We start from the raw sequence: 17,067 nt of genomic DNA, 5'->3' as shown, positions 1-17,067 counted from the left end.
TGCAAATATGTCTTTCAGATATATTAGGCTAGAAGGACAAAGATGATGTTCCAACATTGTAGAGTGTTGGTGACTGTTCAGGCAGCAAACTGTCTCTGTCATTTTTTTTTTTTTGGAAGCTGCTAACTGCACTTCCTGTTCACTCAGGTATTTAAGTTTTATTCCTTCTCAAGTCTCTGATGAGTTGAAGACCAGATAATTTAGTCTTACAATTAAGCTTAGTTGGTTAGGGGTTAAGATGTTTTAGATCAAGAAAGATGTTTTAAGTTAATAGAGAAGAGATATGATAGTGATTTTCATTCAGAAATGTAGACCCAACAAGATAAAAAAGATGTTTACTTCAAGTTTGCCAAATACAAATAGCCAAATCACTATGAATGAACATTTATATAATTCCTGATTGTCTCATGGTTCTTCCTGCTGTATGTAGTTTATTTTATTCATGTGTAATAGTATAAATGTATATATTAAAAAGAAACATGATTTTAAAATCATGAAAAAAAGAAAAGGAAAAGATTAGGAACTCTTAAGGATGGGGTGGGGAAGATACAAAATGGTGTCAGAAAGTAAGGAAGTGCTCAATAGAGAGGTGGGCGCAGGCTGAGGAGGACTAGCACATGCTCACAAACCCAGCACCAGGAAGGCTGGGGCAGGCAAAGTTCTTATCTGAAGCCAGTGTGCATTTACAGCATCCAAACAGAGTATGTTTTCATTAGTCAACTTTGAAAAGATTTTGTCACATGCGTGAGCACACACACACACATAGTGAATGAGTTAAACTAAGTTTTATCTCAAAAACACTTAACTGGGCATAGTACACAGTTTTGGTCTCAGCACTCTCTGGGAGCTTGAGGCCTGCCTGTTCCACATAGTGAGTTCCAGGATAGCCAGGACTGCATAATGAAACCCTGTCTCAGATAGATGGATGGATGGATAGATAGATAGATAGATAGATAGATAGATAGATAGATATGAAAAGGGACAACCTTACTTCACACTAGCATTCCAATTAATAAATCTTTAATGGAATGTCACAGAAATCATTGCTACAGTTGAATTCAACAGAAGCTGAAGTTATTGGAGCAAAGCTTATGTAGAAACAGAATGTTTTCATAGAAGGCAACACAGTGAGCTTCAGTAGTGTGGACTTTGGGAAGGTCCTCAATCTGAGCTCCTTGGATATAGAAAGCAAATGTTTTCCTAAGTATGGGCCTGCTACAATATGCCTTTCTTACTCAAAGCCAGAGTATTCTGTTCCTAATAACTTTGGGCTACTTTCTTCCATCAAAAAGAAAAATCCCAAGTTAATTTTTTAATCTGTCTTCTCTCTACCCAACATCTACCTATCACAAGCCTATGCCTATTCCTGACAGACCTGGGGCATGCTGGGTAGAGATAAACCATGAAACATCTGCCCAATTTGCCTCAGAAGGGTGCAAATGGGGCAAGTGGGTGGATAAGAAGCAGTGCAGCCAGAAGTCCCTCAGTGCTGAAGCTGAGCTCCTGAAATCTTCCTGTGTGCTCTGTCCACGCTAGATAAGGAAGTCCCCATTATTAAAACTTTTAAGAATGGGACTAGGTGGTGATGGCGCATGCTTTTAATCCCAAAATTTAGAGGGCAAGACAGGTGCATCTCTGAGTTCAAAGCCAGCCTGGACTACAGAGCAATTTCCAGGACAGCCAGAACTACACAGAGAAACCTTGTCTCAAGCCCCCCACTCCAAGACTGAAGAACAAAAGGACTCCTGTTTATCGCTCTAAAGGACACTTGGGAACATCAGAAACCTGCATGGCAGAGGGGAAGGGAAGAAGGGCAGGTTCTTTAGTGCGGTGAGGTGTTTGAAGTGCAGAAGGACCATGCCCACTACACACGCATCCCCTACAATCAGCAAGTCATCTGGGTCAGGAAGCAAGCAAACACAGATAGATCGATGGATCTTCATCAGGAGACGATGGCTTCTCACGCCTACCAGTGGAAGCCAGGGACTGTACATCTGCTCTGCAAATCTTATTTATATCATATAATTTCATGAAGTCTGAGCCAGGCACTAGTGACTTTAAATAGGTAACTATCACATTTTAAAACTCAAATTAAAGCCGGGCGTGGTGGCGCATGTCTGTATCCCAGCACTTGGGAGGCAGAGGAGATGGATGTCTGTGAGTTCAAGGCCAGCCAGGTCTACAAAGTGAGTTCAGGCCAGCCAGAACTATAAGAGAAAGCCTGTCTCAAACAAACAAACAAAAACCCTCAAATTAATTGGAAAACAAAACAAACCTTAAGACTTCTGGTTTTCGTGTTGAAGAATATTGACACATCTGACTGCTGTGGGTTTGGTTTTGCAGGAAACAAGGAAACATATGGTGCCCATGAGGTAGTCCTGGCTGTTTGATTCGTTCTGCACAGCTTACAAAAGGCACACATTTATCTCCCGAATGGCCATCCTGTTTGGTGCATGTGTATTTTACCATCCCTGCTGCCTGTGGCAAAAGGGATGGCAATACACGCGGAGTGGGAGATGCTGACTCACTGACTACCAGGCTCTTCCTCCCACCCACATGAGTCTCCCGGCTCTCTCAATTTCCTCCAGCAAACTTATCACACTCACTCCTCTGAGTTTCAGCATTTCGTGGGTTTGATGCTTTGAGACAGACCTTCACTCTGTAGCCAAGGCTAGCCTGGCTCTCACTATGTAGTTCAGGCTAGCCTTGAACTCAAAGCAGTCGCCCTGCCTCAGCCTCCCAGAAATGACAGGTACATGTGTACTGCTGCTTTTCATTATTAATAGCCAAATCAAAAGACCAAAATTGCACCACTTTGCTGATTTGTATGCATCTGTGTGTCGGTGCTCACCACAGACTGAGCTCGGGGCCTCGGGCACACTAAAAATGGGCACTTTTCTACTAAGTCCTAAGTCCATCCTCTACTCAAGTGTTTAACATTTATCAGGACAATTTACATGCGTGTCTTGATTAGCTACAGAATGTTATCGAACAGAAATGTTCACACACTGCTGAACATGATGAAGTTACTGAGTGTGTGATTTTTAAAAACTGTGTTTTAAATTTTATTTCATTGTAAGTGATTTCTGTTTTAACAGCCACCAAAGACTAGGAGCGTCCATGCTGGACAGCACAGCTCTAGAGCAATGGTTCTGAACCCTCCTAATTCTGCAACCCTTCAACACGACTGTATAAACCTCATGCTGTGGTGACCCTCCCCCAACCATATTCGTTGCTACTTCATAACTGCAATCTTGCTACTGTTATAAATCATAATGTAAATATTTGTGTTTTTCAACGGTCTTGGGAAACCCCTGTGAAAGGATCCTGACACACTGGTTGAGAACCGCGAAGAGACTAACATAGGGTGTATAATGGAAGAAAAAGAAGACAACTTTCACATTAGCACACCTAGCAAAAGCCAGAATTAAGTATACAAGATCTAGCTGGTTTTTTTAAATTAAGCTTTTAATAATAGTCTCATATTGTACTTAGAAGTAGCCATGGCATATGAATTGGTTTTTTTTTTAATGTGCAATAATCCCCTTAACAAAAGAATAACACATTAGCCGGGCATGGTGGCACATTCAGGAGGCAGAGGCAGGTGCATCTCTGTGAGTTCAGAGGCCAGTCTGGTTTACAAAGAGAGTATCAGGACAGTCAGGGCTATTACACAGAGAAAAAAACAACACATCCATCCAGGCTGGAGAGATAACTTGGCAGCTAAGAACACTCGCTGTCCTGCAGAGGAGCCAACACCCCCATGGCTGCTCACAGCCTTCTGGAAACCCAGCTACAGCAGACCTGACACCCTTACCTGGCTCCTGAGGGTATTCATGTCTGTAGTGTACCTACATACATGTAGGGAAAACACTCACAAAATTTTAAAAAAATATGTTTTTTTTAAGGAAAAGAAAACCATCACCAAGCACATTTGTTTTTACCTTTTATTCTCTTGGAAATCACAGTCACCCAGTCAGGTCCACTGGAGTTGATTGGCATTTTGATATTGACACCACTTTAGAAAGAATTAAAAGGGAAAAAAAAAAGCACAAGCTTAGATTGAGATTCAGGGACATTTGTTTTCAGTTGTATATCTTTATCTGCAAATGAAAAAAATACATATGCTTTCACCAAGACTTATGATGAAGCAGAAAAATTAACCAGCATGACTAACAGCTAATTAACTAGGGCTCTTGAGGAAGGTTATATAAAAGGAAGATGAATTTACTAGATTCTCACTGTGTTTTCACTGTTGTATACAACACACACACACACACACACACACACACACACACACACACACATAATTACACTATATATACTGCTCAGCCAGTCTTAGGAATGCAAACACCAAAATGACTAACTCCAGGTTGACTCCTTTTGGAATCAGAGAATGTCCACCTTGTTACTATGTGTTTTTGAGGCCACAAGTCGATGCTGAACTAAATCACATGCTAGGTTCCTTAGGCACGCTCAAAACTGAGAGGAGTCCCTCGGAGACACCTGCCCCAAACATACTCAGAGAGCACGTTCCTCCACTGCAGGCTGCCTGTGTCTGTTCCCCTTACTACAGCAGATGTTCCTGAGAATATGGTTGGGGCTTCACTCACCTTTGCGTCTTTAGTGCTTAGCACGGACCATGGACTGGAGGCTAGGTTTGGTAAGTTCTTTTTAAAACTGCGTGGACAACTTAGGGAGAATGAAAACCAGCAGTGAAGCATGCGATCCAACACTACTATTCCAGAATCGAGTCACTGCCAGGACTCTTACCCTCATCAAAAGCAAGCTTTAAAGCATAGACTGCTCAGCCTCCTGATACAGGAATGCCTTCACTAATTTCAGAAAAATTTGTTCATTCATATATGGATAATTAGTAAGTTTCTTTTATATTCTGGGCACCATTCTAGCCCTGGCATATGTGGCAAAACTCCTAGAGTCTCCCCTCTAATTGGAACTGACATTCTCCAGAAGGAGACAGAGAAACAGGTAATGAAGGATCACAGGGCTGGCCACACTGGAGAGTAACAAATTTCATACTGTACATAGTGACATTTGATCACTTTCAAGAGGGGCACATATAAAGCACTCTTTTGAGCTTAGAGTTTATCACGTATGAAAATGCCTGAAGGATAGTGTTCCTCATAATTTTCCTGCAAAAATACTTGACCTCAATCTAGTCATATGAGAACAACGAAGCAAATCTAACATGAAAGACATTTTATAAAATACCAGTATTGAAACTGTCCATATTATAAAAAGAAAAAGATATGAAAGAACTATCCCAGACCTAAAAGATAACAAAGTATTATGGTGGTGTGAATAGGAATGGCCCCCAACAGACTCATGTGTTTGAATGCTTGGCCTATATGGAGTGGCACTGTTACTAGGTGCAGCCTTGTTGGAGGAAGTACGTCACTGTGAGGGTGGGCTCTGAGGTCTCATATGCTCATGCTATTCCCAGGGTGGTGCACAGTCTCCTGCTGCCTATGGATCAAGACGTAGGACTCTCAGCTCCATCTCCAGCACCACGTCTGCCTGCCCACTGCCATGTTTCCTGCCAAGGCAGTAACAGACTAAACCTCTGAAACCGTAACCCAAACCCAATTAAATGTTTCCCCTATAAGAGTTGCTATGGTCATGGTGTCTTTTCACAGCAATAGGAACTCTGAGACAGTATGAAATGTGACCACAGATTAAATTAACAAAGGACATTACTGGGGAAACCCAAACATGAACCAAGCTCACTAGTCAGTAGTCTGTATCAATGACAAATGTCTCAATTGTGGTAACTGTGCTAAGATCACATGCTGCACAAAGTCCATGCTCTTAGGAGATGCATGCTACTGGAGGTCAGGGCTGTGATGGCTAATCTGAAATGCCCCAAGGGGGAAATGTTGGGAGGAAGGTCTCGTGCAGTGTGTTTTTTAAATGCTGATCTCAGTACCTTGCGATCTGGTTACTACCCTGCCAGAGGCATTGTTATGAATGTTGAACCATCTCCTATACTATGTGATGATAAGGGTATTCCTGAATTATCTCTGATTGGCTAATAAAGATGCTGAATCTTATGACTGGGCAGAAGTGTTGAACCATCTCCTACAACCATGTGGTGATAAGGGATATTCCTGAATTATCCCTGATTGGCTAATAAAGATGCTGAAGCTTATCACTGGGCAGAAGAGAGGAGATGGAATTTAGGTTGCCAGAGCATAAGAGGTGGCAGGAGGAGAGAAAAGCATTTGCCAGGAGCCAAGATGGACCAGGCTGTGAGGACAGACTGATTAAGCAGAAGCTGCCTGGGAGTCATCGGATTGGCAAGTGATTGGTTTTTATGTGGGTTTTAAAGGATTAGAATAGCACAGAATCTGCCCAGCATAGTACCTACAGCTTAATAACAAATCATAGTCTCTCTGTGTCAATCGTTGGGGAACTAGCTGGTTAAAGAAAACTGCTGCCATAATAATTTCCTATACTAATTAGTACAGAAAGAATAATTATTCGTATACAGGAAAATATGCACAAATATATGTATAAAGTATTATGTATGCTGAGGGAAAGAAAAACAAATATGGAAAACACTAACCATTGAGAATCTAAAAGAAGGCAGGTGGGTGGTGCTAACATCAAAGTAACATTAAAGCATCTGAGAAAGATACCATTTGCTTACTTTTTATTCGGTTGGTTTGGTTGGGTTGGTTAGGTTTGTGTGTGCATGTGTGAGAGCAGGTATGCATAGGTACGTATGGCTCATTCATGTATGATAGGAAGGCCAAAGAACAACCTGCGGCAGGGTTTCTCACTGTCCTGGGGCTCACCAAATAGGCTAGGCTGGCTGGCTTGACAGCCCAGAGATCTGCTCATCTTTGCCACCTCTGTGCTGGGAACACACACGCTTAACATCACACCCAGATCTTCGGTGCGTTCTATAGCCTATCCTGGGCCCTCATGTCTGTCCAGCAATCACTTTACAGACTGAGCTGGACAGACTGCCCTGCCCTTTCTCTGTTGTGTTGTACTCTGTTTGAGCTCAGGCTACCCTTGCACTCCCACTGTCTTGCCTTGGCCTCCTGATAGGAGCCACCATGCCCTCACCCAAAAAGGTATAAATCATGTTAAAATAAAAGAAAAACCTAGTGAGAATGTCATTTTGAAATTCCTGCCCTTATAATAGAGTTTTTGAGTGAGAGTCCTTCCAAAGACCACCGTTTTCTCTCTCCTAAGGGTAAAAGACAGAGAGTCTATCACCTTTGGTCACCTATGATTTGAAGATCCAAACGTCAAAGCCAGCCAGGTGCCATCACTCTGTATATAATTCCATCACTTGGAAAAGTGAGGCGGATCACACAAATTGAAGCCAGCCTCGGCTATATAGTGAATCCCAGGGCAGCCTGGACTACATAGTGAATTCCAGAACAGCCTGGACTATACAGTGAATTCCAGGCAGCATGGGCTACAGTGAGATACTGTCTCAAACAAACAAAACAACAGCAAAGCTTCTTAATTTTTCTAACCTAAGCAAGGTTATGAGCCAAGGACAAAAGGTGAAAATTAGTACCAACTCAGCACACTCCAGGGAGCTCTAAACAGTATGCCCAAAGATTTTTAAGATCTGCTATCTTTTTCTTTTGAGATAGCCTCCTGCAATAGTCTAGAACCTTAGCAGTGTAAAGGCTAACAAAATAAAAATTAATCATTAGGTTTCCAGCAAATGTAGGCTGCCTCAAACACTTTCCCTACCGAACATTCCAAGTAGAGAGACTTTTATGATGATCCTGCTACAAGTATAATATGCCTAATCCAGCTACTCTCAAGATTTGCACGTAAGTGCAGGCACAAGACGTTTTCTCTTCCTGTTATAACAGGCTTTTTTCATTTGCTTTTGTCTCTAATGGTCTCAATTTAGTGTTCGGAATATCTTTAAATGTTTCACTACTCAACTCTCTACCCCTTTATCCAATCATTTTCCACATGAAATCTGACTAAATTATAATCGTGCTTTTTCTTCTTCACAGGTGAGCCAATAGATAGGCTGACAACCCAACTCCAGAAAAGTTAATCTTCACATGCAGGCAAAAAAAAAAGTGCATAGGAATGAAGTAATCTGCTCATACTCATTGAAGAATACCAAGCCTGGGCTCAAGATTCATAACACATAAATACAGTACACATATATGAACCTTTTCAAAATAAATTTAAAAATTAAAAGAGACAAAACTCTTGAAGCTTGGCATAGTAGCACACACCTGTAATTCTCATCATTTACAAGGCTGTGTCAGGAAGATAGGTTTTTCTTGCCAGTCTAGGTTTACATAGCAAGACTAGGTCTTAAAAATAAATAAATAAATAAATAAATAAATAAATAAAAATAAGTATATATAAATAAATATTTAGACTTATTTTTAAGGGGTTTGGGGTATTTTGTTGTTGTTATTGTTTGCGTGCTTTCTTTAGTTTCATATTTCACTCTTTATTCAGTCATACAACATACTGGTCTTCTAGAGGACTACGCAGTAAATGCATTGGTTGAGGCTCCCTCTGCTGGTCCCGTAAATAACTGCATAGCATGAGTTCACTGGCATAGAAGAAACTCGGTTTCAGTTCAGAAGTTCCTATAACTACATGCTTCACAATAACTTCTCTTCTACCAAAAGAAGTGACCACAGAATAATAAAACTTTAGGATTTCTATCTTTACTCAACAACAACAAAAAACAGTTCTCTTACAGAGTCTTACAAGTAAACATTTCATATGGGAGTAAAAATATTTATAGGGAAGAATCTAGAAGGAGGTGGGGAAGGAAAAAGAATATCATCAAAATATGTGGTAGAGTTTTTTTTTAATTTAAAAAGAAAATATTTATAAAGTCTGGAGAGATGGCTCAGTGGTTAAGAGCACTTGTTCCTCTTATAGAGAACCTGGGTTTGACTCCAAGACCCTCAAAGTGGTGCACAAGCATCTCTGGCACTGGGTCCAGGGCATCCAATGCCTTCTTGTGACCTTTGTGGACACCAAGCATGCACATGGTATACACTCATACATGCAGGCAAGACATCCAGACACAAAATATAAGCCTTTAAATTTTTTAAAAATATGTTTTTATACATTCTTCCAAGTAATTGTGCTTTTTGACCAGGTTGTTCTATAATGTCATTTCTTCTTTGACCTTTTTTTTTCTCGCCTAGTAATTATAGACACTTACAAGGTACAACGTGACTTTAATGAATGCTTACATATGTACTACTTAGAAAAAGGAAACTGGGATATCATCACAAATATTTGCCACTTATTTATGATGGAAATATTCAAAACCTACTGTATGTTTTTTTTTTTTAATATTTGATTAGCTGTTGGCAGCCATAGTCAGCCTGCTGCGATGCAGCAGTAGAATAATTTTTTTCTATCCCACATAACCTTCCCCAGGACTGCTATTTCATTTCAGAATTACATGCAACACTGAAGAAAACACAAATTTCAACTCAAACAAACTCTATGCTTCTCATTCTGCCCATTACCCATACACTGACACTGTGCTGAAAATGTTCTGTTTATGTTCAAAACCGATATTTTAGCAACAATACCATAATACTTTCAACAGCTTTTAAATTTTACTCTGGAACACCCTGGTTCTCGAGCTTACTATGTTAACTCAGTAATGTTGCTACATAAATGTTTTTAATATTTAAAAGCTGATCTTCTGTCTTTTCTAAAGTTTAGTTTCACACAATCCTCAAGCACCAGTGCCAAAACCTCAGCACTTCCTTTATAGGGTTGGGGACAAGGCACTGGACAGACAGGTGCCATAGGGGGTGGGGGAATCAGAGAACTCTTTTTTGAGAGTTGGCTCTTGCCTCCCACCTTGTTAAGGTGGGGGCCTCTCTTGCTTCTGCCATGCTGCATCCTGCAGGCCAGATGGTGAGCAAGCTTCTAGACTGTTCTCACGTTTCTGCCTCCCATGGTGTCATAGAAGTACTGGGATTACAGATGTGTGCAGTGACAGGCTCTTTATCCGGACGCAAAGGGCTGCCCTCGGGTGTCTGACTTATAAAGCAAGCCTGCACTGAGCCATCTCCGGCTATTTTTGGGTTTTTAAATCCTATTCTGTGAATAAGTAGTGTTGCCTATGTGGCGATAAACATGATATGTACCGCTAACATAAAACATAGCTGAGTAAGAGCAAAAACAGAAGGGCAAAAAAAGGTCTTTAATTTGAAGGTGAACAAGCACTAAGTTTCACTTTTTAAAAACACTTTTAAACAAAGTGCAAATCTCTGTTTCCTTAATCTACACTTCTTCTGAACAGGACCAGATTCAGACAGACCCAAAAAACAAACAAACAAAAAATGCATACTTACAAGAGTCTCTTAAATATGGCAAAGATGGCGGGACAGGGCTATTACCCCCTAGAAGTCCGACCACTCCCCACCCCCGTACCTCTGAAAGAAAGCACTGTCCTTGGTAGACAGGAGGCCCTTCGTGTATCCGCCCTTAAAATGGTTGATTCTGCTGCTGCAGGGGAGCTTTTTTGGTTTGAAGCAGAACCAGGGCTCTCCAGTGTAGAGGTCTGTAAAGTTGCACAGGGGAAGACTTCCCGGGAGACACACATTGCACGTCATTGTTTCAGAAATCCTTCCCGATCGGAAGAGACTCTTGAAATAGACCCTGTCTGGTCTCTGTTCCTGCAGTTGCTGAAGAACTCTGATCCCTTCACTGGGGTGAACCAGAGATATGGACACTCTAACTCTGCCTGGCCAGAGCAAAGTGAAAAAGACTTTGTAAAATCCATTCTGGTAGTCTACCACTCTGCCCACAGCCCCTGCCAGCAGCTTAGGCGAGTGTATTCTGGCGTGCAGGTAGTCTCCTCCGTAAGTCTTGGGCTTCCCTTGAAAATCTTGCATGTGAACCAGCACCTCCAGCTGGCTCCCCACCCTGAAGAAGGCTGCAGAGTTCAAGATGACAAAGTAGCTGGACGAAGGGTCGGTGCTCTTCACAAAAGGGACCGGCCCCACATCCGGCGTCTGCCACTTTGAGGCAGCAAGCAGTGCATCCTCCTCCAAACGTTCCCGACTGGACAGGGTCTGATGCTCATAGCCACAGTACGGATTCCGGGTAACGCCTGTAGCCTGCGAGGAAATATACTGTCCGCTGCTATCGATGAATATCTCAGAGAGCGTCTCATGGTCCAGGTACTGAAGGGAAAGACAACAGAAACCGCTGCTACAATGCATCTCTGAATAACAAGCAAACAAACCAACTGGGGTGACGCTGTCTTGACAACCACTGCCTGTAAGTCTCACAGATGTTGTAACAGAATACGATTAACACAAAGGCCGGAGAGAGGTCTCTCTAGTTTCACAAATCTTACCTCCAGGAGCTATATGTGGGTTCCTACAGTGAATTATCAGAGGAAAGCCTTCGGAGAGAGGAACTTTTTTTTTTTTAAATAACATTGATTAGTATTAATAAAGTGAGAAACTACTTTTCCAAACCCTAAACCTACCTGGGAAAAGTGAAACCTCCAATACCAGCCGGTACCAGGGGTAAGAACCAGCAAGCACTAAGGAAGTCTACACCAGGGGAAGATGCTCAGCAAAGGACTCTGGGCTAAATACAGAATAGCGATGGCCCCTCCTCCCCACACTCACAGGACCATTCTACTGCAAGCCAGGAAGCCCAGCTCCTTCCACCTAGTTCATCATGTCTAGAACTCAAGAACAAACTACAAACTCTGTGTGTGTGTGTGTGTGTGTGTGTGTGTGTGTGTGTGTGTTTGAGACACAGTTTTGTCTGTGTCTTCCCTGGCTGTGCTGGAACTCACTCTGTGTAGATCAGGCAAGCATGGAAACAATAGATTTTATAGGTGAATGGGGGAGCGAGGGAATAGAAGGATCAGGTGGGGAGGATAAGAGGGTATAGAGTTGAGGAAGGGGAGGTAGGGGCGAGGGAGGGAACGCAGGGAAGGAAAAACAGCTAAAATGAAAGGGCAATAGAGAGGTGGTACAGAAACCTAGTACAGTGGAAACCTCCTAAAATATATGAAGGCAATGCTAATGAAGTCTCCAAACAACGGAGAAGACAGAGTCCCAACTGGCCATCTCTTGTCACTATGCAAAGCTTCCAGCAATGGCACTGGGTTACAGCTAATTGAGCTATTGGCCAAAAGGGATCCCATGGAAATCCCCCAAACAACCCAGGCAGTTGCCAAGACAACAGGTTGCTCTCTACAAGCTGAGAGCAAGACCCCATTGTTGAAGACAACACACACACAACTCGTTAAACATGAAGAGGTTGATCTGATGCCCACGTACAACCGTCACCCCTACATTCTAGCGTCTTTGGTATGGGAAGGTACTCTGTAGGCTACCAAAACAAAACCCCCCAAAAAAACATCAACACCAGCACAGACACAGAGCCTTTGATCTACAGGACTGTCCTACCTGCAACATATCTTAGGGCACTGTTAGCATAAAGCTTTGAGAGTAACCAACAAACATCTGATGACTTAAGGCCCACTCCATGAAACAGAACTGATGCCTAACACTGCTTGGGTGACCAAGGACCAGAGACCTAGGGTAAAACCAAATACTACTGGCAGAAAGAGAGAAAGGGAGAGAGGAGGGAGGGAGAGAGAGAGAGAGAGAGAGAGAGAGAGAGAGAGAGAGAGAGAGAGAGAGAGAGATAGCAAGTGCTGGGCATGGTAGTGCTTACCTTTAATCCCAGCACTCAGGAGGCAGAGACAGTCAGATCTTTGTGAGTTCAAGGCCAGACTGGTCTATAAAGTGAGTTCCAGGACAGCCAGGATTCTGTTACACAGAGAAACCCTGTCTTGAAAAAAAAATTTTTTTAAGGTAGTAATAAAATGACTCCTGTTAGTGATAGTCTGCTGCAGCGTCCCTTCCCTCCTGTACCCGTCTCCAGTGGGTCATACAGATCTTCCCCGCCAAACGTCCCTCCCCCATTCATTGCTTTGTCCCAGTCTCCAACTCTAGCTGGTGCTCCCTGGGAACCCACAGGCCACTCTGACCAAAAAAAAAGCAAGATCTTCACCTATCCCTCCAATCTTCCAACTCCACTCTCCCAGGCTCTGGCCCAGCTCTGTAGCAGACCTTCTGCTGTAGCCTCTCCTTGCTTTCTGCCCCCATTCCCAGGGGACTATCTAAGCATATCCCCATGAAATACCTTGATTTCTCTCTTCTTGTGAAGACCTTCCAGTGCCCAAGCCAGCCCTAAGTCTCAGGCACCAATAATCGGAAACACATTTTACCCAAAACCCCCAGTGCCCACACCAGAAGATTTTCCTACAGACAACACATAGCCACCACACTCTCCTAAGAGGCAGAGAGTACATACACACACATACACACACACACACACACACACACACACACAGAGGAAAAAACATCCACCCCAAAAATACAAGACCAGATACCAGGACCTAGAATTATACTCTTCCCAAACCTAGAACTTTGAAAAGACTGAAACAGAAAAGAAAGTGTCCTTGGCACATAATAATTAAAACACTAAATGTATAGAACAAAGAAAGACTATTAAAAGATGGAAGGGGGAAAAGGCCAAATAACATATAAAAACAGAGGAATTATAATTACACCTGACTTCTCAATAAAGACCCTAAAAAACCAGAAAGGCCTAGAGAGATGTGCTGCAGAGACCACAAATGCCAGCCCAGACTACTATACCTAGCAAAATTTTCAATCACTGTAGATGGAAAAAACAAGAAATTCCATGGCAAAATCAAATGTAAGCAATATTTACCCAGAAATCCAGCCCTACAAAAGCTGTTAGAAGGTAAACTCCAACCCACGGAGGTTAACAACATCCATGAAAACACAGGGAATAAATAACACCAGACCTGCAAGTCAAAAGAAGGAAAATACACGTGCACACACACTCACATACAACAACAAAATAACAGGAATCAACAATCATTGGCCACTGATATCTCTCAATATCACTGGTCTCACAGAATGGATGTGAAAACAGGATCCATCATTGCTGCATACAGGAAACACACCTTAACGTCAAGGATAGATATCACTTCAGGATAAAGAGTTGAAAAATAATATACCAAGCAAATGTACCTAAGAACAAGCTGGTGTAGGCATTTTAATATCTGAGAAAATAGACTTCAAGTCAAAACTAATGAGAAGAGATAGGGAAGGAAACTATATACTCATCAAAGGAAAATCCACCAGGAGAATAGTTCCATTTTTAATGTCTATGCACACAAGGCCACCCAGTTTGTAAAAGCAACACTACTACAGCTTAAATCACATATTGACCCTTGACCCTCGCACACTGATAGTGGGATACTTCAACACCTGACTCTTGCCAACAGACAGCCATAGATTAAAAAAAAAAAAAAAAAAACCTAGACAGAAAAATGCTAGAGCTAACTGGAGCTGAAGTTATAAATCAAATGGGCCTGGCAGATATTTACAGAACATTTCACCCAAACACAAAAGAATATACCTTATTCTCAGCACCTCATGGAGCTTTCTACAAAACTGACCACATACTCAGATACAAAGCAAGTCTCAACACATATAAAAAATAAAATAAAATAAAATTCCAGCACTCGGGAGGCAGAGGCAGGCAGATCGCTATGAATTCAAAGTTAGCCTGGTCTATAAAGTGAGTCCAGGACAGCCAAGGCTACACAGAGAAAAACCCATCTTGAAAAACCAAAAGTAAATAAATAAATAAATAAATTTTAAAAATCAAAGTAATATATTGCATCCTATCAGACCACCGTGGATTAAAGATGGATTTCAACAACAACAGAAACAACAGAAAGCTTGAAAATTCAGGGAAATTGAATAATTCTTTTTTAAATAAAAATATTAAATATTAAATAAAAAACAGGTCAAGAAGGAAAAAAATTTTTCAATCAAAGACTTTCTCTAATTGAAAGAAAATGAATATACAACATACCCAAACTTGTGGGGCACAATGAAAGCTGTCCTAAGAGGCCAGTTCACAGAACTAAGTGCCTACTTAAAAATACAAACAAAGAGAAAATTTTTTTTAAAATCACACCCAAAAGAAGTAGATGGCAAAAAATCATCAAACTCAGGGCTGAAATTAATTAAATAGAAAAAGAGGGAAGGAAGGAAGGAAGGAGAAGACGTAATGAAACAGAGTTGGCTCTTTGAGAAAATCAATTAAGATTGATCCAAATTAACTAAACAGCAGAGAAAAGATCCATATTGATAAACTATAAATGAAAAGGATGACATAACAATACACACTGAAGAAATGCTAAGGACACATTTTAAGAACCTGTACTGCGCCAAATTAGAATATGTAAAAGTAATGGATAATTTTCTCAATACATTCCACTTACAAAGCTAAATCAAAATCACATAAGCAATTTAAAGAGACGTATAGTCCCCAGTAGAATAGAAGCAGTCATTAAAAGTCCTAACAAAACAAAACAAAAAGCCCAGAGTCAGATGGTTTAAGCTCAGAATTCTACCAGACTTTCAAAAAAGAATTAATGCTAACACTCCTCAAAATTTTCCACAAAATAGAAACAGGAGGAACACTGCCCAGTTCATTTTATGAGGCCAGTTACCCTGATACCCAAACCACATAAAGACCCAACAACAAAAGAGAACTATAGGCCAATTTTCCTTATGAACAAAGATGCAAAATTACTCAATAAAACACTTGTAAATTGAATTTAAGAACACACCAAGAAGATTATCCATCATGATCAAGTAGGCTCCATCCCAGAGACGCAGGGATGGATCAGCATAAGTAAATCCATCCATGTAATCCACCATCTAAACAAGCTGAAAGAAAAAGCCCATAATCATATCTCATTATATGTAGAAAAAGCCTTTGACAAAATCCAACACCCCTTCATGACAAAAGTCCTGGAGAGATTAGGGAAACAAGGGACATATCTCAACATAATAAAGGCAGTCTATAGCAAGCCCCTAGCCAACACCAACTTAAATGAAGAAAAACTCAAAGCAAATCCATCAAAATCAGGAATAAGAAAAATTGTTGTCCACTCTCCATACCTATTCAATTCAGTAACTGAAGTCTTAGCTAGAGCATTAAGACAACAGAGGAGATCAAGGGATACAAATCAGTAAGGAAGAAGTCAAACTACCTTTATTTGCAGATGATATGACAGTATACATAAGTGGCCTGAAAAATTCCACCAGGAAACTCCCACAGCTGATAAACACTTTCAGCAAGTAGGTGAGTACAAAATTAACTCACAAAATCAGTAGCCCTCCTATATACAAATGGCAATCAGTCTGAGAAAGAAATCATGGAAACAATACCTTCCATAGCAGCATCAAATAATATTAAATGCGTTGGGGTATCTCTAACCAAGTAAGTGAAATGGCTGTATAAGAAAAACTTCAAGTTAAAAAAAGGAAAGAAAGAAAGAAAAACTTCAGGTGACTGAAGAAAAAAAAATGGGGAAGATAGCAGAAAATGGAAATCCTTTCCATGTTCATAGAACAGTAGGATTAACATGGTAAAAATGACCATCCCACCAAAAGCAATCTACAGATTCAGTGCAATCCTCATGAAAATTCCAATAGAATTCTTTACAGACCTTGAAGGACAATTTTCTGCTTCAAGTGAAAACACAAACACACACACACACACACACACACACACACACACACACACAAAACAGGATCACTTAAAACAATTCTGAATGATAACAGAACTGTTGGAGGTGTCGTTATCCTCCATTTATTCTAATTGTACTACAAAGCTATAGTAATAAAAACAGCATGGTATTGGTACAAAAACAGATATGTTGATGAATGGAATTTAATCAAAGACACAAGCATAAATCCACACACCTATAGATATCTCATTTTTTTTTATAAAGAAGGCAGAAATATATACTGGAAAGGAAGCCAGTATCTTAAAAAATGGTGCTGCTGGTCAAATTGGGTGGCAACATATAGAAGAGTATAAATAAATCCATATTTACCACTCTGCACAAAACTCAACTCCAAGTGGATCAAAGACCTCAACATAAAACCAGAAATACTGCACCTGATAGAAGAG

General features: G+C 41.0%; 1 protein-coding gene across 4 annotated transcripts in view; it reads right to left on the bottom strand.

Annotated features, from left to right (window-relative positions):
- The window catches only part of NXPE3 (neurexophilin and PC-esterase domain family member 3), a 50,846-nt gene that overhangs the window by 9,027 nt on the left and 24,752 nt on the right, over positions 1–17,067 (bottom strand). For all 4 annotated transcript variants that reach the window (XM_084801550.1, XM_084801548.1, XM_084801547.1 and 1 more), the window contains 2 exons: positions 10,435–11,189; positions 3,945–4,018 (listed from right to left, as the gene is read on the bottom strand). In XM_084801550.1, coding sequence (XP_084657676.1) covers positions 3,945–4,018; positions 10,435–11,189 — 829 coding nt within the window. The remainder of the gene's footprint in view (positions 1–3,944; positions 4,019–10,434; positions 11,190–17,067) is intronic.

This window comes from Acomys minous, assembly GCF_964271855.1.
Source record: "Acomys minous genome assembly, chromosome: 11".
NCBI classification, from domain to species: Eukaryota; Metazoa; Chordata; class Mammalia; order Rodentia; family Muridae; genus Acomys; species Acomys minous.
Note: the sequence above shows the minus strand (reverse complement) of the source record. Positions and strands in the feature narration are given on the sequence as shown.